This window comes from Nycticebus coucang, chromosome 1 (genome assembly GCF_027406575.1).
Source record: "Nycticebus coucang isolate mNycCou1 chromosome 1, mNycCou1.pri, whole genome shotgun sequence".
Classification (NCBI taxonomy): Eukaryota; Metazoa; Chordata; class Mammalia; order Primates; family Lorisidae; genus Nycticebus; species Nycticebus coucang.
The window spans coordinates 97,161,138-97,186,290 of record NC_069780.1 but is presented as its reverse complement, the minus strand read 5'-3'; the positions used below and the strand labels follow the sequence as shown (position 1 = coordinate 97,186,290).

General features: G+C 41.5%; 2 protein-coding genes across 7 annotated transcripts in view; one reads left to right on the top strand and one right to left on the bottom strand.

The window, feature by feature from the left end:
- Positions 1–22,116, bottom strand: part of LRP2BP (LRP2 binding protein) — a 30,124-nt gene extending 8,008 nt beyond the window's left edge. The window contains exons 1-4 of one of the 6 annotated variants that reach the window (XM_053584439.1): positions 21,501–22,116; positions 11,090–11,216; positions 10,035–10,147; positions 9,118–9,231 (exon numbers count right to left, since the gene is read on the bottom strand). In XM_053584439.1, coding sequence (XP_053440414.1) covers positions 9,118–9,231; positions 10,035–10,147; positions 11,090–11,195 — 333 coding nt within the window. In that variant the 5' untranslated portion in view covers positions 11,196–11,216; positions 21,501–22,116. Of the gene's footprint in view, positions 1–616; positions 2,601–9,117; positions 9,232–10,034; positions 11,217–21,485 lie in introns of those variants that run through there. The other 5 variants (XM_053584430.1, XM_053584469.1, XM_053584446.1 and 2 more) reach the window with 5 other exon arrangements.
- ANKRD37 (ankyrin repeat domain 37) lies at positions 20,832–25,050 on the top strand. The gene is given in 6 exon segments (XM_053584481.1): positions 20,832–21,344; positions 22,114–22,263; positions 23,734–23,825; positions 24,312–24,331; positions 24,334–24,385; positions 24,695–25,050. Coding segments are annotated over 6 exon segments (579 nt in total). The 5' UTR covers positions 20,832–21,209; the 3' UTR covers positions 24,825–25,050.
- Positions 25,051–25,153: the final 103 nt, after the last annotated feature.

The window sequence follows — 25,153 nt, the reverse complement described above, 5'->3', positions numbered from 1 at the left end:
GTTGTGAGATGTGACGCCACGGCACTCTACCAAGGGCAACAAAGTGAGATTCTGTCTCTAAAAAATAGAGTAAGGAAGGAAAGAATGTGTAACAGTACATCTCCTAATCAGGAGCTCTGGGATGTAAGAAATCTCCATCTGATGGCACCCAGAGTTGCCACCAAGTCTCAATACTGATTTCCTCCTGTTCACTCTGCCCCTCTCACCTTACAAGCTTATCCTGAGTCTGCATGGTTCTTAGAACCAAGTACAAGAACGCCTTGCACCTTCTTTCACACTTGCTATTCTTGCCTCTAGTCCTGTCTTCCTAAGTGTGCCCAGTGACAATCTGCATCTAATGTGCACACGTGCTAATCTTCATGACATCTACTACAGAGTCACAAAGAAAGCACGGAAGGCATTCTAATCCCTAGCAACAAAAGAATGGCCTCCTCCCAACAAACATTCATCAGACACAAATCTTTAAACATCATTTAAAAGAAAAAAAGAGTATTGGATAGTCAAAAGTGCTATTACTGGCTAAACAGCACAGGAAGGGAGGAAAGAAAGGCAGTTGACTGATGGTGACTATCCTAGAGTGTAGGGATTTAGTTTTGTGAATGTGTAAGGTAGATACCTGTCTGTAGCAGACCATTTAGCTTCACGGGTAGGAGAAGTAAGAGCAAAGCTTGGAACACTTTGTAATTGTAAGAAACACCAGTAGGGCGGCGCCTGTGGCTCAAAGGAGTAGGGTGCTGGGTTACTCGAGGTGGTGGGTTCAAACCTGGCCCCAGCCAAAAACTGCAAAAAACAAACACACCGGTAACATGTGGGTAATAGCCATAGGTCACGTCTATAAGAAGCTGCAGGAGAAGGCAGTCGGGGGGCATGCATGGTATTCTTTAACAGACTGGCTCACGCTGACTCTTTCACTTCTCCGGCTTGCAGGGCCTCTACCCGAGGCCTTCCAAGAAGACTGCTAAGATTTACTTTCTTACTAAGACTGTTTCTCTCTCTCTCTCACCCTTCTGCTAAGGCAAATAGCCCTCAGGCACCTAAAGGTAATTGTTCCCAAGTGAGATAGCTGTAGCCAGTCCTGGGTCCCGACACCTATCTACCATTTTTCCTCCAATTGGATAGTAAAAGGGAATTTAAGGTAACAGTTGTTGAGTGAAGTGGTTATATAAATCTGCAGATCACAACAATTGAAATATTATTATGAAAACAATTTTTAAAGCACTGAAAGGTGAATCAAAGCAAACAGGCTGGAGAAGAGGTTACTCTTAAACTGAGACTGGAAGGGACCCAGGTTCAGGAGTCCCAGGCTGGATAAATGCAGAAACATCCTCTCGCAGGCACCTCACAGTCACACTGCTGAAAGCCAAAGATAAGGAAAGTCTTGAAATCAGCCAGAGAAAAAGTACACATTCTGTATAGGGAAGCAGCGGTACAATCAGTGACTGACTTCATGATACAGAAGAAAGGCCAGAGACGAGAGAGAGGCACATTTAAAGTGTGGAAGGAAAAACTGTCAACTAGAAAAACAATTTATCAAAAATAAAGGCAAACTTTTTATTTTTTATTTATTTTTTTGTTGCAGTTTTTGGCTGGGGCTGGGTTTGAACCTACCACCTCATGGGGTATATGGGGCCGGCACCCTACTCCTTTGAGCCACAGGCACCGCCCCAGTAAAGGCAAACTTTTAGATAATCAAAATCAGAGCGAATTCACCTTAGAGACCTGCACTTCCAGAAATGCCCCTTAAAGGCTGGAAGTAGGGGATGGTGCCACACGGCCGCGCAGCTGACAGGAAGGTGTGCTGACGCCAATGCGGTGGGCACGCAGCGAGGATAAAGGACGCAAAGAAACACACCTGTCTGTGTGTATGGTTTTCTTTTAATTTTTCAGAAGATTTGTGACTAACACATACTGTTATCTGTATCTTGAGGTCAATGACATACATAAATATGGCAAATAACAAGCCTCAACAAGTGCAAGAACACCTTGTAACTTCTTTCACACTTAACTACCAACAAATGGCACCAAGGACTGGGAGACGGGGCCGGTAAAAGGAAGACACCTCGGCAAGGTTCCTAATTTACCTGAAGTAACTCAGTATGAACTCTGTGCAAACTGTGACAGGTTAAACATGCATCTTATAATCTCTTCAGCAAGTACAAAAATGAACAATAAAAACAGCTAGAAAAGGAACTGGAATGAATACTAAGTAATAAACTACGCTGTCATCATGAGGTGCTGTAATAAATACCCACACGTTCTCTGGGTGTCTTTCTGAACTCTCCGTTTCCTGAACAGGTACCACATTGTTGTGAGTGGTACATTTTTACATTTGGCTAGCAGTATCTAAGCCTCCCCACATTTCTTTCTTTAAAATTAAGGTGGCTGTTACATATTTGCTCTTTCATATGAATTTTAGGATCAGCTTGCCAAGTGCCATAAAGACATCTTATGGGAAATTTGATTCTGATTTCATTTAATATACAAAATTGAATCAAGAGAGCAGTTACAAGTGAGATGTGAAACTAGTGGCACTGGAAAACAGAAGCCCTGACAAATGAGTGGCCATTCCCTGCCCAATGAGCCTGCAGACAGGGAGTTACTGGCACTATACTCACTTAGATGGTAACTGCCTTATGGTTTAAAAAAAAAAAAAACTTTTTGGAATTCTGATTATGACATAGGGTAAGAAAAGGTAAAACAGGTAAAACTGTCCTCACTTTTAACATCTCAGCCAAAATACTGGTTGCTCTGTCATTTTTCCCAATGCAAGCCCCAAATTCCATCTGTAGCTCACTTGTGACTATTGTGTCTACAAGGGTAACAGTGACTTTTTTTTTTTTCCCCAGACAGTTTCACTCTATCGCCTTCGGTAGAGTGCTGGGACATCACAGCTCACAGCAACCTCCAGCTCTTGGGCTTAGGTGATTCTCTTGCCTCAGCCTCTCAAGTAGCTGAGACTACAATGCCTGGCTATTTTTTGTTGCAGTTTGGCCAGGGCCAGATTCGAACCCACCACCCTCAGTACATGGGGCTGGCATCCTACCCACTGAACCACAGGCGCCACCCCAATAGTGACCTTTTAATGCTCCCGAAAGGAAATAAACACTTCAAGTCTGCCACATAAAGTACATATGGTTCAACAAGAGTCTGGATCAAATTACTATCAAGAACAACTTAGTAAATTGATGAAAGAAGGTGAAAAATACTGAAAGAAATTCATCTTTGCCCCTTGACCTTGGATGCAATAGCAGGCAGAAAGGGGCCTGAGGCTGCTGTCTCTCTGCTCCTCTGGTCTCCATGTGGGAATACACTCAGGCCAGTCCACCAGAGGTGCCGTATGGCAACTGACTGACCCTACCAAATTTCACTCTCTCCTTTCTCCACTCAAATTTCACTCTCTCCTTTACCCACATTGCCCAGCTTATTCTGTATCTGTCACCATCCACATTCCTTTGTTCTTTCCCTTCCTGACACCAGCTCATCTGGCAAGCATCCCATTTTCCTGCCTGCTCTGCTGCTCTCAAGCAACTGAACATGGCCTGGGGAAAACACAACTATGACGACAGGTCCTTCTTTAAATTTATGACCACAAATTTCATAGTCCCCCTGTACTGCTGAGCAACACTAGCAACTGTTTCCTCAGTTCTCTATCCTGCTTCCTTGGAGAAGAGACTGCCATAATTTCAATGTGTTCCCTAAAAGTTCCTGTATTGGAACTTAATTGCCGCTGCAACAGTATCAGAGGTAGGGCCTTGCAGAGGTGATTAAGCAAAGAGGGCTCTGCCCTCATTAATGCATTAATGCCATGCTTTCGGGAGTTGGTTAGTTGTCATGGGACTGAGTTCCTGATAAAAGCATGGTGTTGACCGTTCTTGTCTTTCCACCATGAGATGACATAGGAGAGGCCCCCTCACCAGACACCAGCACCACACTCTCAGACTATCCAGCTTGCAGAACTGTAAACTAAATAAACTTCTATTCTTTATAAATTATCCCATCCATGGTACCGTTACAGCAGCATAGCATGGACTAAGATGCCATTTCAAACCTTTCCATCTCATCAAATTTCCACGCCCACTTCCCCTTTCCTTCTTCCTCAGCTGTGGCTTATAAAGAACATGGACCACTGTTCCCATCAGTCTGCCCTCCGCGGGCAGCAGCTATGTTCATTTGCTCTGAATTGTTCCAGTTCTGGTACACACGCTGCCAAGGCAAGCGGATAGCTTTACTTTTATTTCACTGAGAAAATAGAAGAAATCAAAAGAAATATCGAATCTATAAAATTACCTTATCCATCAAGTTTTTCTTCTCTGCTATGACCCTGTCCAACTGCTACACAAGTGTTCCACTTTGTACAAACTGCTCATCTCCATTCCTTTGCCTCTACACATCCCCCGCCATCCACTCTAGTTTTGGCCCATTATGGCGCCACCACTGCAAATGCTTTTGTCAAGGTCTCCAATGAAAGTCATCTTAGTATGTCCAACAGTTACTGCTCAGTCTTCAAGCTGCTTCACCTCTCAGCAGAGTTTCAGAAAGATGATCCCTCCATCTTGAAACATTTTCATCTTTTGACTTTCAAATCAGCATGCACATCTGAGTGATTCAGTATAACTAACAGACCTAATGATCTTAACGTCTTCAACTATTCTTGTTTTTTTAGAGACAGGGTCTCACTTTATTGCCCTCGGTAGAGTGTCATGGCATCACAGCTCACAGCAATCTCCAACTCCTGGGCTTAGGCAATTCTCTTGCCTCAGCCTCCAGAGTAGCTGGGACTACAGGCGCCTGCCACAACGCCTTGCTATTTTTTTGTTGCAGTTTGGCTGGGGCTGGGTTTGAACCCGCCACCGTTGGTATATGGGGCCAGTGCCCTACCCACTGGAGCCACAGGCGCCGCTATCCATCCTTTAACTATTCTTAATTGTGATTAGTGTTATTTAAAACATTTTCTAGAATAGAATTTAAAGCTATTCCCAAAAAAGAGCTATATTATTTCAAGATCATAAAAGATTAATAAAATTAATATATTAATTTACATGCCTGGCTTTATTTAGTATATGTCATAGGTTATAATGGTCAGCGAGATTAGGTGGCAATTGCCTCCGATACGGTTAAAGGGTACGTGATACTGAGATTACTATTCTAGTGCTGGTTGCTATACATGGCTTTCCAGTGGCTAGCCCCCTGCCTACATATCCAGCATAGGTCATAGGTTGGCTACAAACACTTCCCATGATTATTTGTCAAGACACTGGAATGTGGCGCAGCACCTGTGGCTCAGTGGGTAGGGCTCCAGCCCCATATAATGAGAGTGGCGGGTTCAAACCCGCCCCGGCTAAACTGCAACAAAAAAATAGCTGGGCGTTGTGATGGGCGCCTGTTGTCCCAGCTACTTGGGAGGCTGAGGCAAGAGAATCACCTAAGCCCAAGAACTGGAGGTTGTTGTGAGCTGTGATGCCACAGCACTCTACCCAGGTGACAAAGTGAGACTCTGTCTCTACAAAAAAAAGATACTGAATGTGCAAAAGGACAGCTGGAAACGTTGGATGTGGGCTGCTAAAGGAGGTTTCCCGACTTTGATCATGTTGCTCCTGTCTGAATGCCATTCCTTACTTTATATGCTTTTCTTGTCATTAGGACTCAGCTTGTGTTGGATGTTCTACGAAATCTCCTCTGACCTCATCTTTGTGCCTGTCTTAATCCAGATCACTTAACTGCATAAGGACTAGCGAAAACTGTAATGCTTAAGACCAAATCTCATTATTTTAGTTTATTCTCTTTTATCTTCAAATATGTGAAAACAAGGCCTACGAGTATGATTGATGTAGAATAGATTACTATGGAGGTATTAAAATCATGAGGTAGATTATCAACAAATGCAGTTAGGTGAAAAAGAAAGATTACAAAATAGTACAGACAGCATGGTCCTATGTTGACAAAGTGTATGAGTGTGTGAATAGGTTCTTATATACAAGTGTGCATGTAAATTTATATACTTAGTTGACTCCTGAACTGGGGTTTGAACTGCTACAGTTTCTTCTGCCTCTGCCCAACTCCTCCTCCTCAGCCTACACAATGAGAAGATGAGGGATGAAGACCTTTGTAATGATCCACTTTCATTTAATAAACGGTAAATCTATTTGCTCTTCCTTATGATTTTCTTAACATTTTATTTTCTCCTGCCTACTTTATTCTAACAGCACAGTATATAATACATGTTCCATATACAATATGGATTAATTGACTTATTGACAAGGCTTTTGGTCAAGAATAGGCTAGTAGTAGTTAACTTTGGGGGGAGTCAAAAGTAATACATGTGTAAACTAAAAACAAACCCTAAGCCTCCCATGCTCACCCTGGGTGGCCAAGGGGATCTCAGAGAAAACTGAAAATCTGAGTTCTTGGCCATGATGAGAAGAGAGGTTGGACATGTCTTGTTACACCCTTTCTCTTTTGGAGTTTAGTCATAAAAACTGACCAGCATTAATGGTAAAATAAGACTGATAAAACAGACTCTTTGTGGCAAAAAAGATACCAAAAAATTATAAGAAAGAATTAAGGCCATGCAAGGCAAGGATTAAGTAATGCCTTACGATCCATACAATCTATTTAAACAGGTCTGTTTTTGTTTTGTTTTTGCTGGCATGATATCACATCACAGGTAATAATAGTCCTTAATATTAACCTAAAGCATTCCTTTCTACAGTGTCCAAATTTTATACAGAGCTGTACTCCTTTAACTAATGTCTAAAACTACCCATTACCTGCAAGCCTCCACTTCAAGATGTCCCATCATTTAAGGCCAAACCAATGTAGACCTTCTGGATATTGATTTATGTCTTTGCCTATAATTCCTACCTCTGAAATGTATAAAGAAATGTATAAAAGCAAACTGTAATTTGACCCCCTCAAGATCACTTACTTAAGGCTTGAATTTGTTATTTCCCCCAGGCCATGGTCACTCATATTTAGTGCAAAATAAACCTCTTTAAAATATTTTGCAGGCTGGGCGAGGTGGCTCACAATCCTAGCACTCTGGGAGGCCAAGGCGGGTAGATTGCTTGAGCTCATAAGTTGGAGACCACCTGAGCAACAGTGAGATCCCATCTCTACTAAAAATGGAAAAACTGAGGCAAGAGGATTGCTTGAATCCAAGAGTTGGAAGTTGCTGTGAGCTATGACACAACAGCACTCTACCCAGAGCAACAGCTTGAGACTCTCAAAAAAAAACTAAATAAATAAATACATAACAAATCTTGCAGAGTTTAGTTTTTCCATTAACATGTCAATTTTCTTTTCCTTTCTTTCTTTCTTTTTTTTTTTTTTTTTGGAGACAGAGTCTCACTTTGTCACCTCCAGTAGAATGCCGGGGCATCATAGCTCATAGCAACCTCTAACTCTTGGGCTCGAGCAATTCTCTTGCCTCAGCCTCCCAAGTAGTTGGGACTACAGGTGCCTGCCACAATGCCCAGCTATTTTTAGAGATGGGGACTTGCTCTAGCTCAGGATGGTCTCAAACTCGTGAGCTCAGGTGATCCTCCCACCTCGGTCTCCCAAAGTGCTGGGATTACATGTCAATTTTCAACTGCATAGGACTGGCATCCCTTACCCCCACCCTTGTTCAAGGATCAACTATATAAATTTTTGTGTATTGGACAATACATGAAAGAATATATTTTAAGGGTGGCGCCTGTGGCTCAGTGGGTAGGGCACTGGACCCATATACTGAGGGTGGCTGGTTCCAACCCAGCCCTGGCCAAACTGCAACAAAAAAATAGCCAGGTATTGTGGTGGGCACCTGTAGTCTCAGCTACTTGGGAGGCTGAGACAAGATAATCGCCTAAGCCCAGGAATTGGAGGTTGCGGTGAGTTGTGATGCCATGGCACTCTACCAAGGGCAATAAAGTAAGATGCTGTCTCAAAAAAAAAAAAAAAAAGAATATATTTTAAAATAAGCATTCGTGGGCAGTACCCATAGCTCAGTGGGTAGGGCACCAGCCACATACACCAAGGCTGGTGGGTTCGAACCCAGCCTCGGCCAACTAAAACGATGACAACTGCAACAACAACAACAACAACAAAATAGCCGGGCGCTGTGGCAGGCGCCTGTAGTCCCAGTTATTTGGGTAAGAGAATCACTTAAGCCCAAGAGTTTGAGGTTGCTGTGAGCTGTGTGATGCCACAGCACTCTACTGGGGGCGAAAAAGTGAGACTCTGTCTCTACAAAAAAAAAAAACAAAAACAAAAAACAAGAACTATAGATGTGTTTACTATTTCTATAGCATATAAAAATTCCATTTTTTTTTTTTTTTTGCACTTTTTGCTGGGGCTGAGTTTGAACCCACCACTTCCGGCATATGGGGCCAGCGCCCTACCCCTTTGAGCCACAGGCACCGCCCTAAAAATTCCATTTTTATCTAAGGTTACTAGAGTTGAAGACACTTTCTATAATGCTTTTAGAAAATATTTTAACACATCAAAGATTCTGCAGTTAATTCTGAGACCGTGCATAGAGAAAGGAATCTGAACCTTCCCCCTTCCCTGCCTCTCCAAAAAGCAAAACTCTCAATGGCATAACTATTTGCACCAGAAGGGACAAAGTGGGCCCTAAAAGATCCCCAGTGAACAAGAAGTTTCCACTGATGTTTTTTTCACCTTATCTGCTCATCACTTGAGCAAAAATGTAGTGAGCAAAATGTACAGAAGCAATTCCAATAGAATAACTGAGTCCATTAACAAAAAAAGGAAATTCCTGTAAAGATTAAGTATTTCTTTAGCATCTGTGACAAGTCATTGAAAGTAAACTTACCAAGGGTTCAGGTTAAAAAAGACTCATTCTTTTTTAAAGCTGAGCCCAGTAACATGAATCTGGAAGGGCTTTGGAGAGAAGCTGGGGTTGAAGCTGGGGGTGGGGAAGGGAAAGAGGGACAAACAGAAATCAGATTTGTTTTTTTTACATATATGTAAAAATGATACCAAAATATTTTAATTGCTAAAAAGATAGATATTAAAATATAAGGATACAGGTGTTATCAAAATAGAAATAGCTTTAACTGGATCAAATAATCCACTGATAATGAAATTTGAAAAGCTGGGAACAAGACAGTAACTTACGGCATCTACAATGGTCCCCAGCCCGTCATAATACATCACTCCCAGCTGGTACATGGCTTGGTGATCTTTCTCCTTGATTTCTTCAAACTGTTCTAATGCTTCTTCATACCATCCCTATAAGCCCCCAGAAAACAATTATTTTTATTATGATCTTAAAATAATCCCAAACCAAGGCACCAAGAGGTTAATATTTATGCGTGTCCAAGGACATATAGCAAACAACCTAACTGTATATGGCTCCTGCCCAGAGCTGAGAGATCCCACTCTTCGCCAGTGCGCTACACTAGCCTCAGAGTGACAGCGCATGATAAGCCCTCAAGAAATGTCCATTGCCGCAATAAATGAAGGTGCCCTCACAAGCTTAGAAAGGAAGTGGGAATAAGGTGAATAGCTGCCCAAATAGGTAATGGATGGTGAGGGATTGGGGACAGCCCGTCCCTTTTCATATCTTCCCTTCAACTGAAACTACATTCTTGGAGTTGGGATGAGTTTGCAGAGTCCCTCCTGGGTCTGCCTCCCAGGCTTTCCCAGCATTCTGTGCACACGGAGGGCAAGTGCTTCCTCCCGCTGTGTCAGAGTGCACAGAACTACCTTGGAGTACTGGATCAGACTCAGCCTTCAATTGCTATTAATATGAATATATTTAACAAATTATATCAAATATTTTGAGCAAAGTATTAAAATTCAATCTTTATAGTGTGAAAGATTTCACACCGACATGACTCCCATAAATGATGTTCCTTAGGATGCCTTTTCTTGAAAGGTCAGCTATCTCTGTAGGCTGGTAGTGTGCTATGTGCCCCAAAGCCACAGCCATAGTCTATGTGATGTGACAGAATACATGGAATTTTTCTATGAGATCTAACAACAGAATTATAGGAAATGATAAATTACAGGAAACAAATAAAAAATAATACCTCTTCAAAATATAGTTGACCTCGTAGGAAATATGCGAAAGCGTCCCCTCTTCTTATCCTTTCCTTCAGGAGCTGCAATGCCTTCTCCACCAGATTAGCATGGCTATAGTGATCTGATTTTAAAAAGGTAAAGACCAGCTAAGCAAAGTGAGACCCTGTCTCTAAAAATAGCCAGGGCTTGTGGCGGGCGCACGTCGTCCCAGCTACTCGGGAGGCTGAGGCAAGAGAATCACTTGGGCCCAAAAGTTAGAGGTTGCTGTGAGCTGTGATGCCATGGCACTACCAAGGGCAGCAAAGTGAGACTGTGACTCAAAAAAAAAAAAAAAGGTAAAGAACTCCATTTACCATACAATGTTAATTTTTTCTCTTGAAGAAAGAAATTACGTAAAATTCATCAAACATATTAGTTTCCTTCCTAATTTTCATCCCTAAAACTGGGTGCCTGAGCTCAAGGAAAAAGTACTGCCTGAGAAAATGCATCATCCTGGTACCTGACACTGTGCCTGACACGTGTAATAAAGAGTATTTGTTGATTGGCTCCCACACTAAGCCTATTCACAGACAGGCAGGAGCCCCAGCAGTGCCGTCTGTGTCCATACATTGGTTTGTCTTTGGGCAAAGCTATCTTGTAGGTGAGTTAAATTCTTAATAGGAGACTCAATTAGAATTATTCTAACCAAATGAGCTAACCATCCCAAATACAATTTTTTAAGAGTTTCTAGGAAAAAAAGTCATTTTAAATGACAATTTCAAGAAAAACATGCATTGTTCTCTTTAACAGGAATGACATCTAGCTTCTCTTTTCTAGAAGCATTTCCTTAAGTACTGAGAGTAAAATCAAGATCAGGATGTAATTATAAGATGATGGATGATCTGTACCAGATAGACTAGGTAGCAATTTTAGATTCTTGCAGGAAAAAGCTGGAAAAGACTGTAAAAGTAACCACTTCCTTGAAATCAGTAAGACAGATATTCCTTGTCTCGTTTGCTCTAGCATACATAAAGAATCTTAGTGAAAATATTTTCAGTGGAAGATTAAACGTCAGAATCTGTACCAGTCTTTCCCATACGCCATTGGGAGAGTTTTTGGTTCTTGGCAGCATGCTGAGATGCAGAGGCACGAAAGGGGTTCTTAGGCAACTTTTCACTGGTCAACTTCATCCTGTTTCCACAATATGTATTCTGTAAATAAGAAGAAAAAATAAGATGGCATTGGAGTTTCTTCCTCCGGGAAAAGTGCACAGAGACTCCATTACCACTTGGCACTCACTAGGAAGAGCATCCTGCCCTTATTGCCTAGGGATAGGACACCAAACCACAGCCCTAGCCTGAATATTCCTTCCCAAGAAACCAGGACCCTCCACAGCAGCCTCTCCTGTCTGTTTCCACCACCTGAGATTAACCATGAGACCTCGTTGCATCTCCTGGCTAGCTGAGTTCACACATTGCATGAGCATGTCACCCCCCCACTCCCAACAGCAGCCATTTAGTGGGAGCTGGAAAAACTACTTATACAGTTCTTGTGCACTGGTGCTTTCTTGTAGTCTTCTAATAGAAGTTCATCAGACACAAGGGCAACCATTGTCTATTTTACTTGGAAATGCACTTTATTTCAGCTGTGCTGATCAGTTTTATCTTCCTGTCTGTATTGGACTGCCATGTTATAGGATAGATTGCAGTTGAATGGTAAATCAGAGCCTTCATATAAAATGCACAGGCCACCTCATTTGGGATGAAGGAGTCCAGGTTGGCCTAGGCTGAGAGTAGGGAGACTCAGTTGTTGCTATGCTTTGTTTGTTTAGTCCTTGGCATTCTGCTGGTACAGCATCTTTCCACCAATCAGAAACAAGCTTGGAGTAAAGGCCCCTGATTGGTGGTCAAGGGAAGAACTCAAGAGACCTACAGTATAATTGGACAGCTTCATTTATATAATTACGTGAAATTTTATTCTATTCTATTCTATTTTATTTTTTGAGACAGAGCCTCAAGCTGTAGCCTCGGGTATAGTGCCATGGCATCATAGCTCATAGCAACCTTCACCTCTTGGGCTAAAGCGATTCTTTTGCCTTAGCCTGCCAAGTAGCTGGAACCACAGGTGCCCACCACAATGCCTGGCCATTTTTTGGTTGTAGTTGTCATTGCTGTTTGGCAGGCCCGGGATGGATTTGAACCCACCATCTCTGGTGTATGTGGCTGGTGCCTTAGCCGTTTGAGCTCCAGGTGCCGAGCCATGATACTATTTTAGACAATAGATTGCTTCATTAAATGAGAATGTGATGCAGAAAAAGGAGATAAAGTCAGTATATTAGAAAAAAGTCATTGAATTATGTTTGTGATTTTGGAACAGTCATTTAATCTTACGAGTTAATTTCTTCCTCTGTAGTTTGGACTGTAAGTAGTTTGTTATTAATTATATTTGCTGATACTTCTAATTGGCTCTTTTGGCACTTAGTAGTTGGCCTAATCCAATACTAAAATAATGTATTTAAAGATTTTTTTTTAAATTGAGGTTCAACACTGAAGTTGCTGTCATAGTAAACAATGTTACTGGTGTCCAAGAAAAGAAAGATAAACATCCCAAGCAAAACCTCAAAGCTCTCTGTTTATTGTTATTGTTTCTGTAGTTACTGCTGTCTAATGGTAGTTTAAAAAGTAGTGCTCCTATATTAACTGTAAGCCTAATCTATACACATAAGATAGAAAATTAGAAAAAAGAATATTATTATAGAGATATCAAAATACCTTATGGATTCATTCACTGGCCTTCTATTCTTTATTTTTTCCCCCTTCTAGCTAGGCCCATTTGCTTATTTAAAACAAAGTGCTTTTCCCCATGCTTTTCCTTTTGGGCGTGGAAAATTTACAATAGCAGGCCTTGAAGTAAGAGGAAAAAAGTATGAAGAAAGATGGGATGTCTTTAATTACTAGATAAGCTAAGGTGAGCACTGGATATGAGAACCTCATAGCTTTTTACCTTATTTTTCTCCAATTTGCCATGTATTCTGAGAGCAAATAAAACAGGCTAATAAACACTGATACATGAAAGAACAGGAAAGAAAAAAGACAAGTTGGTAAGATTCATAATCCCTGGTGTCTAGGACAAGGCCTAGCTTCCACAATGGACCAAGTGATAAAACAATGCAGCAGTCTTCCACATAACAAGACAAACAGAACACCACTCTCTTATCAATCCTCTCAATGTAAATGGCTTGAAGTTCCCACTAAAGAGGCACAGACTGGCTGGATAAAATTAAAATTTGCTCTTTTCAGGAAATACATCTAACCCCCAGGGATATATCAAGACTCAGAGTGAAGGGCAATAATACAATATTTCAGGCAAACAGGCGCCTGTGGCTCAAAGGAGTAGGGCACCAGCCCCATATGTGGGAGGTGGCAAGTTCAAATCCAGCCTCGGGCCAAAAACTGCACAAAACAAAACAAAAAAAAAAAAAAAAAAGATGGACACTATATATTGGTCAAGAAAACAATAGACAAGAAGACATTTCAATTCTAAACATTTATGTACCTAACATAAATGCTCCCAGATTTATAAAACAAATCCTACCGTGGTCTGAACAATACAGTAACAAACAACACTGTAATAGCCAAGGACGTCAACACCCACTGACAGAAGTGGACAGATCCTCCAAGCAGAAACTAAAGAAACAAAGGACTTAAAACAGGACTGTAGCACAACTGTACTTAACAGACATCTATAGAACATTTCACCCCAATACTATTGAATATATGTTCTTCTCATCAGCTCAAAGATCATTCTCCAAGACTGATCACATCCTAGGACACAAATCAAGCCTCAAGAAATTATAAAAACATGGGCGGCATCTGTGGCTCAGTCGGTAAGGCGCCGGCCCCATATACCGAGGGTGGCGGGTTCAAACTCGGCCCCAGCCAAACTGCAACCAAAAAAAAAAAAAAACTAGCTGGGCGTTGTGGCGGGTGCCTGTAGTCCCAGCTGCTCGGGAGGCTGAGGCAAGAGAATCGCTTAAGCCAGGAGTTGGAGGTTGCCGTGAGCCGTGTGAGGCCATGGCACTCTACCAAGGGCCATAAAGTGAGACTCTGTCTCTACAAAAAAAAAAAAAGAAATTATAAAAACAGAAATTACACATGTATCTTTATGGACCACAAAGGAATAAAAGCAGAACTCAATGTCAATAGAAACACTTATCCTCATACAAAGTCATGAACTCTAAGCAGCCTATTGTTAAACAATAGCTGGATCAAAAAAGAAATAAGGAAATTACTGTATTCCTAAAACAAAACACATGCTATTAAAACCTGTGAGATACTGCAAAGGTAGTCCTAAGTTTGAAATTTATCACATGATGGCTCTGCGCCTGTAGCTCAGCAGCTAGGGTACGAGCCATATACACCAGAGCTGGTGGGTTCGAACCCAGCCCCAGCCTGCCAAACAATGACAATTACAACCAAAAAACAGCCGGGCATTGTGGCAGGTGCCTGTAGTCCCAGCTACTTGGGAGGTTGAGGCAAGAGAATCGCTTAAACCCAAGAGTTTGAGGTTGCTGTGAGCTGTGACAACATGGCACTCTACTGAGGGTGCCATAGTGAGACTTTGTCTCAAAAAAAAAAAAAAAGAAAGAAATTTATCATATTAAATGCCCACATCCAGAAATCAGAAATAGTTCAAGTCAACAATCTAATGACTCATCTCAAGGAGCTGGAAAAGGAAGAGCAATCAAATCAGACCAGAACGACATGAAATTGAGAACAAAAGAACCATTCAGAAGGTTAGTGAAATAAAAAGCTGGTTGGTAGAAAAGATAAACAAAATTGATAAGCCCTTGGCCAGATTAGCAACAGAAAAGCAAGATCTCTGATAGGCTCAGTCAGAAATGAAGAAAGAAATAACCACTGACACCACAGGGATTAAAAAAAATATTTTGTAGTCCCAGCTGCTTGGGAGGCTGAGGCAAGAGAATCACGTAAGCCCAAGAGTTAGAGGTTGCTGTGAGCCGTGTGACATCATGGCACTCTACCTGAGGGTGGTACAGTGCGACTCCATCTCTACAAAAAAAAAAAAAAAAAAAAATTAAAAATAATCTTTACTGAATACTACAAAGCTCTCTACATCCAGATATTTGAAAATGGAGAGGAAATGGACCAATTCCTGGCATCATACTACCTCCTTGGACTCAACCAAGAAGAAATGGAACTCTTGAACAGACCAATCCAAGCTACAAAGTCCAAACAATAAAAAAAATTCCAACAGAAAAAACGTTTCAGACCAGTTTCACACCCGCATTCTACCAAACCTTCAAAGAAGAGCTCATACCTATATTGCAGAATCTATTCCAATATACTGAGAAGTAAGGAATCCTTCCCTACTACTCCTATGAAGCAAATTATCACCCTGATACTAAAACTGGGAAAGGACACAACAACAAAAAAATTATAGACCAATAGCCTTAATGAATGTTGATGCAAAAATACTCACTAAAATCTTAGCAAGGCTGGTTCAACACGTACAAATCTATGAATGTAATCCACCACATAAACAGAAGTAAAAACAAGGACCATATGATTCTCTCAATTGATGCATAGAACGCTTTTGACAAAATTCAGAATCCTCTTTTGATAAGAATACTCAAGAACTTAGGTATAGATGGGACATTTCTCAAACTGATAGAAGCCATCTATGACAAACCCATAGCCACCATCACATTGCATGGAGAAAAGTTGAAAGCATTCCTGCTTAGAACCGGAACCAGGCAAGGATGCCCACTAACTCCACTACTTATCAACACAGTGCTGGAAGTTTTAGCCAATGCAATCAGACAAGAGAAAGATACCCAGGGTATCCAAATGAGAGCAGGAGGAGGTTAAACTATCACTCTTCACAAATGATAGGATCCGATACTTAGAAAACCCCAAGGACTCAGCCATGAGACTACTCAAAGTAATCAAGAAATGCAGCAATGTTTCAGGTTATAAAATCAAGGTACACAAATCAGTCGCCTTCATGAACACCAACAACAGTCAAGCTGAGCATCAAATCAAAGAAACAAAACCCTTCACAGTAGCATCAAACAAAACAAAACACCTTGGAATGTATCTAACAAAGACTAAAGAATCTCTACAGAGAAAATTAGAAAATACTGAGAAAAGAGATCGCAGAGGATGTTAACAGATGGAAATATGTATCATGTTCATGGCTTGAAAAAAAATCAATATTATCAAAAATGTCTATAGTACCCAAAACAACCTACAGATTTAATACAATCCCCATTAAAATACCAACATCTTACTTTGAAGAGTTTTTTTTTTTTTTTTTTTGAGACAGAGCCAAAAGCTGTTGCTCTGGGTAGAGTGCCATAGTATCACAGCTCACAGTAACCTCCAACTCCAACTCCGGCACCTGGGCTCAAGCGATTCTCCTGCCTCCACCTCCTAAGCAGCTGGGACTACAGACACCTGCCAAAACACCTGACTATTTTTTGGTTGCAACTGTCATTGTTATTTGGTGGGCCTGGGCTGGATTTGAACCTGCCAGCTCAATATGTATGCGGCTGGCGCCTTAGCCGCTTGAGCCACAGGCACCGAGCCTACTTTGAAGATCTTGAAAAGATAATTCTACATTTTGTATGGAACCAGGAAAAAAAAAACCCAAATGGCCAACACAATTCTACAAAATAAGAATAATTCAGGGGGTGGCGCCTGTGGCTCAGTCAGTAAGGCACCGGCCCCATACACCGAGGGTGGCGGGTTCAAACCCGGCCCCGGCCAAACTGCAACCAAAAAATAGCCGGGCGTTGTGGCGGGCGCCTGTAGTCCCAGCTACTCAGGAGGCTGAGGCAAGAGAATCGCTTAAGCCCAGGAGTTGGAGGTTGCTGTGAGCTGTGTGAGGCCACGGCACTCTACCGAGGGCCATAAAGTGAGACTCTGTCTCTACAAAAAAAAAAAAAAAAAAAAGAATAATTCAGGAAGCATCACCATACCAGACTTTAGGTTATATAAGTCTATAATGATTAAAACAGCATGGTACTGGCATAAAAACAGAGATATAGCTTTATGGAACAGACTAGAGAATCCAGAGATGAAACCAGTCATCTAATCTTTGACAAAGCAAACAAAAGCATGCACTAGGGGAAACAATCCCTATTTACTAAATGGTGCTGGGAGAACTGGTTAGCCACATGTAAGAGAATGAAAGTGGACCTGAACCTCTCACCATTCACAAAAATGATGGATAAAAGATCTAAATCTAAGACATGAAACTATAAAAACCCTAGAAGATAGTATGGGAAAAACTCTTCATCTCATAGGCTTAGAGAAGAATTTATGAAGAAGACCTCACTGGCAATTGCCACAGCAACTAAAATAAATACATGGGACCTGATTAAGCAAAAAAGCTTTTGCACAGCTAAGGAGACAATCCACAAAGCCAAAGGACAACCTTCAGAATGAGAGAAGATATTTGCATATTATGAATCTAACAAAGGGCTAATTACCAGAAATCTACAACGAACTCATGCTTATCAACAAGAAAAGAGCAAAAAACCCATTAAAAACTTGTCTGGACAAGATATACAAATAGAAACTTTTCTCATGAGAAAAGAAGTATGGAGATTATCCTGAAGGAACCAAAAGCAGACCTACCATTTGACTCTACAATCCCACTAGTAGGCATTTACCCAAATGAATAAAAGACATTTTACCACAAGGACATCTGTTCTAGAATGTTCATAGCAACTCAGTTCACATCAGAAAGATGTGGAAACAACCCAGGTGCCCATCAACAGCACATGGATGGATTAATGAACTGTGGTACATGTATACCACGGGATACTACTAAGCCTTCAATAAGATGGAGATTTTGCATCCTCTGTAACAACTAGCATGGACTTAGAGAACATTCTCCTAAGTATCACAAGATTGGAATAAACAAGCACCACATGCACTCAATACCAATCTGAAACCAGGAGATTAACAGCCGCAGACCCACTTGTGAGAAAATCTCATCTGAGTTGTGGGGGGTGGGAGGAGGGTTCAGTAGTGTCCCACCCAATGGGTACAGTATGGCACACTCCCTGGGTGTAGGCCACAGTACAACTCTGACTTTAACCTTTCATGTGTACATTATATAACCTAATGGATTGTACACACAGATTAATTTGAAATTTAAAAACTTCAAAAAATAAAATGGTAGATCTAAACATACCAGATACACTTATTTTTATTTTTTGTAAGATAATTTGGATTTTATTATTTATTGCCCTGGGTAGAGTGCCATGGCATTAGTTTACAGCAACCTCCAACTCTTGGGCTCAAGCAGTCCTCTTGCCTCAGTTTTTCTATTTTTAGTAGAGATGGAATCTCATTTTTGCTGAGGCTGGTCTTGAAGGCCTGAGCTTAAGACCAGCCACCTTGGCCTCCCAAAGTGAGCCACCATGCCCAGTTACCATATACACTTTAAAACTGCAAAAATAGTATTCCAGTTTTAATAGACTTTATAGCTTTTGTATTAACCTGGATGGAAGTAGAACACATTATTCTTAGTAAAGCATCACAAGAATGGAGAAGCAAGAATCCTCAATGTACTCAATTCTAATATGAGGACAATAAATGACCTAGCATGCGGTGGGGGGCAGGGGGAAGGGGAGAGTAGAACGAGGGAGGGAGAGGGGTAGGGGGTCGCAGTGTGTGACATAACTTTGGGGGGCAGGACACAATTGTAAGAGGGACTTTACCTAATAAATGCAATCAATGTGATGTGGTTTAAAAAAACCAAAAAAATAAAAAATAAATAAATACTAAGTTACTCACCCTATGAAATACTATGTCACGGACCCCTCCCATTTAAAGAAATTTACCAGGAACCCTGAGAGAACTGCAAGAAACAAAATTTACTAACTTACTAACTAATGTCACTGGGAAAAATAACAAAAAAAAATTTCAGAATGGGTGAATGATAGATATCCTGTTAGTTTATCACCCCCAGTCCATCCCCTATTCAGGTAACCAGGTGTGGATCAAAGACTGAAGCCTGAGCCTGCTGAAACCATGGTGAAAAGACCCCTACTTGGTGATCCTGTTCTCACCAACAGCAGTGATAGTGAATGGCATCCCTGCCTGGATACATCACTCATGTGTGAAACCAGCCAACGATGGGGAGTGGACAGTCCAACAACACCCCCAGTCCAGAACATCCCCACCGTCTTACCCTGACAAAACAGACCCACAGCCTGCCCCAGTCACATACCAAGGAGCTGACTGGTCTATGTGTGGCAGAAGCTTGAGGATGAATAGCAGCGGGGTGGGACTGATTACTGATTCTTTGGACTTTCTCACCTTCCTTCTTTAATCTTAGGTGTGAGACATGATAAAAGTTGTGAAAAATGTATCCAAAAGGTAACCCAAACTTGACTGTCAAAATTGTGTTATTGGTTTACTCTTATTATGAATATAAAGGAAAGCCTGAAGGTACTTGCATATATAATAACACCCGACGTCAGATAAGTGTGTCCCCAGTGGGTCAGCTGTTTGCTACAATCCTTCTGAACCCTCAGAGCAAACTGAATTTGCTATGTGGTATACTGATATCCCTAGAAAGATAACTCGTTATAACAGAAGGAATACCTAAACAAATTAAAAAAAACCAATGTTGCAACCTATACAGACATGTCTTTTTATATTTTCAATAACTAGAAGTTTTCCGTGTAGAAATACTATATTTCTGAAGAATTATTTCTATGTATTTCATATTTTGAGTTGTGATGTTCACTTTAATTCTCTAATTGTTAATGGTATACAATGGATATTTGTATAATTTGGATATTGAACTGAATAATAAAATAATGGTAAACTTTTAAAAAATAAACTGTAAAAATATAGTTATTCTCCAATCTTTACATGTAGAGCTAGAAGTGATTTAAGTAAGGGTCAACTGTGAAAGTTTAAGTTATCTTTTCTGTATAAACCATGGCCGCATGTATTCCAGATTAGGTTTCTTGGAGTATAAATTTCAAAATGCTCTGAAGCAGTCTGAGCGTAGAATTCTTTTTCCATCTTTAATAGCTGACTTAGTCTCACCCGCTTTGAAAGCATTTTCTTACTGATTTCTTTTTTTTTTTTTTTCCTGTAGTACAGGAAAAAAGAGAGAGAGAGTCTCACTAGGTTGCCCAAGCTGGTTTCAAATCCCTGGACTCAAGCCAATCCTCCCACCTCCAGCTCCCAAAAGTACTAGGATTGCAGGTGTGAGCCAGTCCAGCCAATTACATGTGGTTTTAAAAGCGATGCTTTCTGATTTGATATGAAGAACAGGGACATTATTAATACTGGCATGTATTCACCTCACAAATCTCTGACAACAGTTACTCTGCACTGCCATTCTTTATTATGGAAAGCTACTGTAAACAGTTCAAGTATTAAAAATACAGAATATAAGATCGATTCTATATATCCATTTAAGACATATTTATGTTCAAATATCTGTGTGAACAAAAATGTTCAAAACTACGTCTTAGGTCACTCCCTAAGATTGCAAAATTATTTTATGGCTGTTATAAAACAAATAATATACTGTACTAAATTTAGAACTAAAAGAACTAAAAGTAAGTGTTGCCCTTACTTTAGAGGGCAACAACCCTGTCTTGTAATATCATAATAATAAACATACTTATTTTTCCGCCCTGCTCTCAAAAATATCACTAGCTGATTTAAGAGAATTACTAAAGATTTTAGGGAAAAGAAGTGTGGAGGCAGGCAAAAAAAAGTATACACATTTCAAGAAAGAAAAAAACGTATTAAAATTGTCATGATATATACGAATAACAAAAGATCGATACAAGTTATGTTGAGCATCTCTTGTAATTACAGAAGTCAAATGTGACCTAAGACAATTTTAATATTTTTTCCTTTGTTAAAATGTGCATTTGGTGGGGGGTCACCGTCTGTATACATGGCTGGAACTTTAGTTTAGACCTAATTTGAATGTGAAAACACTGTTTAGGAAGAGAGTGGAGACATTAGCTCTGACGCCAGGGGCTACAATTTAAGTGACATCACCTGCTCCCACGGTTGTACAAAAACGAGTGACTCAAGCCTAACGGTCTAAAACTCCCCAGGAGAGCCGCGCCCCAGCCTGTCGCCCCGCCCGGCGGGGAAAGCCTGTGGTCCTCCAGGAACCCCGTGAGCAGGATGACAGCTACCCCGGGTCCCCACTTCGGGCCGCCCCAATTCCAGCAGCGCCTCCCCCAACCCCGGACATCAAAGGTTTCCGCCCTGCAAGCTGGGACCCCTCCGGGCGCGGGCGTCCAACGCAGCGAGGCCCAGGTAGGGTCCGGGGGCGCCGTTCCCGCCGTCAAGTTCGGGTCCCCCGGCTCGCGCTCGCCGGCTCTCCAACGCCCCAGCTCTTGCCTTTCGATCCTAAACGCTAGTGGCCGCGGAGATAAGAGAGCAGGGGGGAGACTTAACCAGAGAGAAGGAAACCTCATTCCTGCCGAGGCCGGCGTCAACAGCGAGCCCAACAGACAGTAGCCCGCCTCCTGGTGCTGGCGGAGAGCAGCCCCGCACCCGCCCGCCACTCACGCCACTCGGAGGGATTAAAGGGCGGGAGCTGAATCCCGGCGCACGCGCGCCAAGGCTCGCCAGAAGTCCAGCGTCCCGCCCTTCGGCAGGCGTGTCTAGCAGCGCCTAAACTCACCAATCAGCTGGCGAGTCTGCGTGCCCGCCCCCTCCCCGCCTACCCCGGGGTTCCCGGTAGCACGAGCCAGTGTGTGTACGTGCGGCGGCCGGAGCCTTGGGAGAGTTCTGCTGGCTCCAGCAGCCTTTTAAAATTTCCCGTATTCTTACCTGCCATTCTGCAGCCAGACTTACACCACTGTGCATTTCCAGACACTCTTGTCATTTGTTTTGGGCGGAAAATGCTGTTGCTTGAACACAACCTGGAGGTGAAACTCCGGCTTCTTGGCTTCTGGGGCTAACGCTGTCGTGGGAGCATTGGAAGGGTGAGACCGTAGACGGAGTACTCCGCACTGCCTTGTCAAGTCTCCTCGGAGTTTGTTTTAGCCGGAGAGGGCACTGGATCTGTCTCTTCCAGCAGGTGGACGGTCTGCAGCATCTGCTGGAGACCGGGGCCTCCGTCAACGCACCCCTGGATTCCTGCCAGGAGTCCTGTTCCCTTGGCCGCAAGTGGCGGCTTGCGTGTTTCCTTCTCTGGCAGCTGCAAACAGACGCTGACCTCAACCAGCAGGTAACTAGGCAACTGATTGTTGCTGCTAGACACTGCCCTGCACACCCCAAGTCCACACAAACACTTCTTACACGCCAGTTATAATCATGTCCATGGCAGCGATGACCAATGGAAACAGAATGCTAGAGAGTATGTAATTTAAAAAATTTTTTTTTATTTTTCAAGTTTTTCTTAATAACTTGAGACCAATTTTTAATTTTTTAACAGCCATAGCAATAAAGGAAAACATGAAATCTTAGTAATTTAACCCAATTTATCCACAATATTATCATTTCAATATATAATATCCAGCAATTATTGATGTGGTATTTTGCATTTTATTTTCTGTGTCTTCACAGTCTGATGTGACAGCATATGCATTTTACCTGTAAGTGGCTATTGGCTATCACACTGGACAGCACAGGTCTACAGTTTATGTCAAAAGAAATGATTGTTACATTGCCCTAAGTCTCAGTATAGCAACTGAAATAACTCGAGGCATGCCCACAGTCATGGTTTCCTCAAGAACTCTGTTATGGTAGTTTGCATCTTCTGTTGAATATTAAAGTACAGTGAATTTTAAATTGTATACCTTTGACTTGTGTAGAATTCTACTTTGCTTTCATTCACTTAAATTTTAATATGGATGCAGCTGCACATTTTTATTAATGAAAAATTTGACGCTGGGCATGGTGGCTCATGCCTGTAATCCCAGCATTGGGGGAGGCCAAGGCAAGTGGATAGCTTGAGCTCAGGAGTTCAAGACCAGCCTGAGCAAGAGTGAGACCCCATCTCTGCTTTATTTTATTTTATTTTTTTGATACAGAGTTCTCACTTTGTCCCCCTCAGTAGAGTGCCATGACGTCACAGCTCACAGCAATCTCAAACTCTTTTGGGCTTAAGCAATTCTCGGCTCAGCCTCCCAAGTAGCTTCGACTACAGGCACCCACCACAAGGTTCAGCTATTTTTTTGTTGCAGTTGTCACTGATGTTTAGCTGGTCTGGGTGGGGTTCGAAACCGCCACCTTCAGTGAATGTGGTCGGCACCATAACCACCATGCTGTGGCTCAGTGAGTAGGGAGCCGGCCCCATATACCGAGGGTGGCGGGTTCAAACCCAGCCCCAGCTGAACTGCAACCAAAAAATAGCCGGGCGTTGTGGCAGGCGCCTGTAGTCCCAGCTGCTCGGGAGGCTGAGGCAGGAGAATCGCTGAAGCCCAAGAGTTAGAGGTTGCTGTGAGTCCTGTGACATCATGGCACTCTACTGAAGGCGGTAAAGTGAGACTCTGTCTCTACAAAAAAAAATAAAAAATAAAATAAAAATTGTACTAAAAGCACATAAAGGAACTTATCAAAAATAAATAGCTTGAATTAAAAAATTTAAGTCAGTAGAATGCAATTCTGACTGGCTTCCTCAAATAGACTACCCACCAGTTTCCACATAAAGTATTTTGGGGAGAGTCCCTAAAATGCATTGTGTCTTATTCTTAAGGATGTTTTAGGAGAAGCTCCACTACCCAAGGCAGCAAAAGTTGGAAGCCTGGAATGCCTTAGCCTGCTTGTAGCTGGAGATGCTCAAATTGAGTGAGTATAAAATTAGCAGCTTCAAATTTTATATTTTCTTGGATTATTCAGACTCTTGAAACTGACATAATACCTAATTGATGATTTAGTCTGTTAATTTAAATGTTAATGTAGGCTACTAGTGATAATCTAATAATATTCAATTTCAGCAAGTAAAAAAAGGGATTCTGGGCAATCGGATGTGCCATTCTATGCATTATGGCAGTATTCTACTTCAGTTTTGTTTTAGGTAAACCCATTCTGTGGAAGTTCTCATTGACTAATGTATTGAACAATAATACTCTTGTATTCATTAAAAAATGTAATGCCCACCCTATGCTAGCCAATGAAGATGTATCAGTGAGAAAAATGAAGTTTCCCTATGTATCCTTTACCTCTTCTTCTGTTCTGTAACCAACATTTCTATGGGCCCCAAATTTCTTAGCTAGAAAGATATAACAAGGACTAAACAATGGATTTTCAACTCTTTTTAAGTCATAATTTCAGTTTATGTAATAAGAATGGCAAACAGCAGATCTTGCTTGGTCATATGGATTTCCAGTATGTGCCAAGTTTCTTACAAGTAAACATATGCAGGATATTGGCGCCTGTAGCTCAGCGGCTAGGGCACCGGCCACATATACCAGGACTGGAGGGTTTATACAGGCTGGGGCCTGCCAAATAACAACTACAACAACAACAACAAAAATAGCCAGAAGTTGTGGCGGGTGCCTGTAGTCCCAGCTACTTCGGAGGCTAAGGCAAGAGAATCACTTAAGCCCAGGAGTTTAAGGTAGCCATGATCTGTGATGCCACAGCACTCTACCAAAGGCAACATAGTGAGACTTTTGTCTCAAAAAGAAAAAAAAAAAAAAATATATATATATATACACACATATATATATGCAGATGATAAAATCAAGTGAACAATCTGACAGAGATCATCGTGTTCCAGTGCTTAGACAAAAACAAAGTTTTGGAAATGTTGAAAATGCAAGTGGAAAAAGGAAGTGCTGGTAAACACCTGAGCTGCTGCTTTCTCCCTCCCTCAAGGACTTCTCTTTTAGAATTGAATTTATTGTTCCATTTAAATATTGACACTCTTATTTCTAGCATTATCATTAACATTTTAATACAGTTATAGTTGTTACTACTACTAGATTCTAGAGACCAAAACTTGGCATGCATGGTGGAAATTTGGGGAGAAAACCTTTTTTTTTTTTTTTAAGTATTTAATTTTAACATGTTTTTTTAAAAATAGATGCTGGTTATGGACAAGTTTGAAGAATGCCTCCCTTTCTGCAGATCCAAGCTACTGTTTCTGGCATACCATAGTCTATGTCTAACCT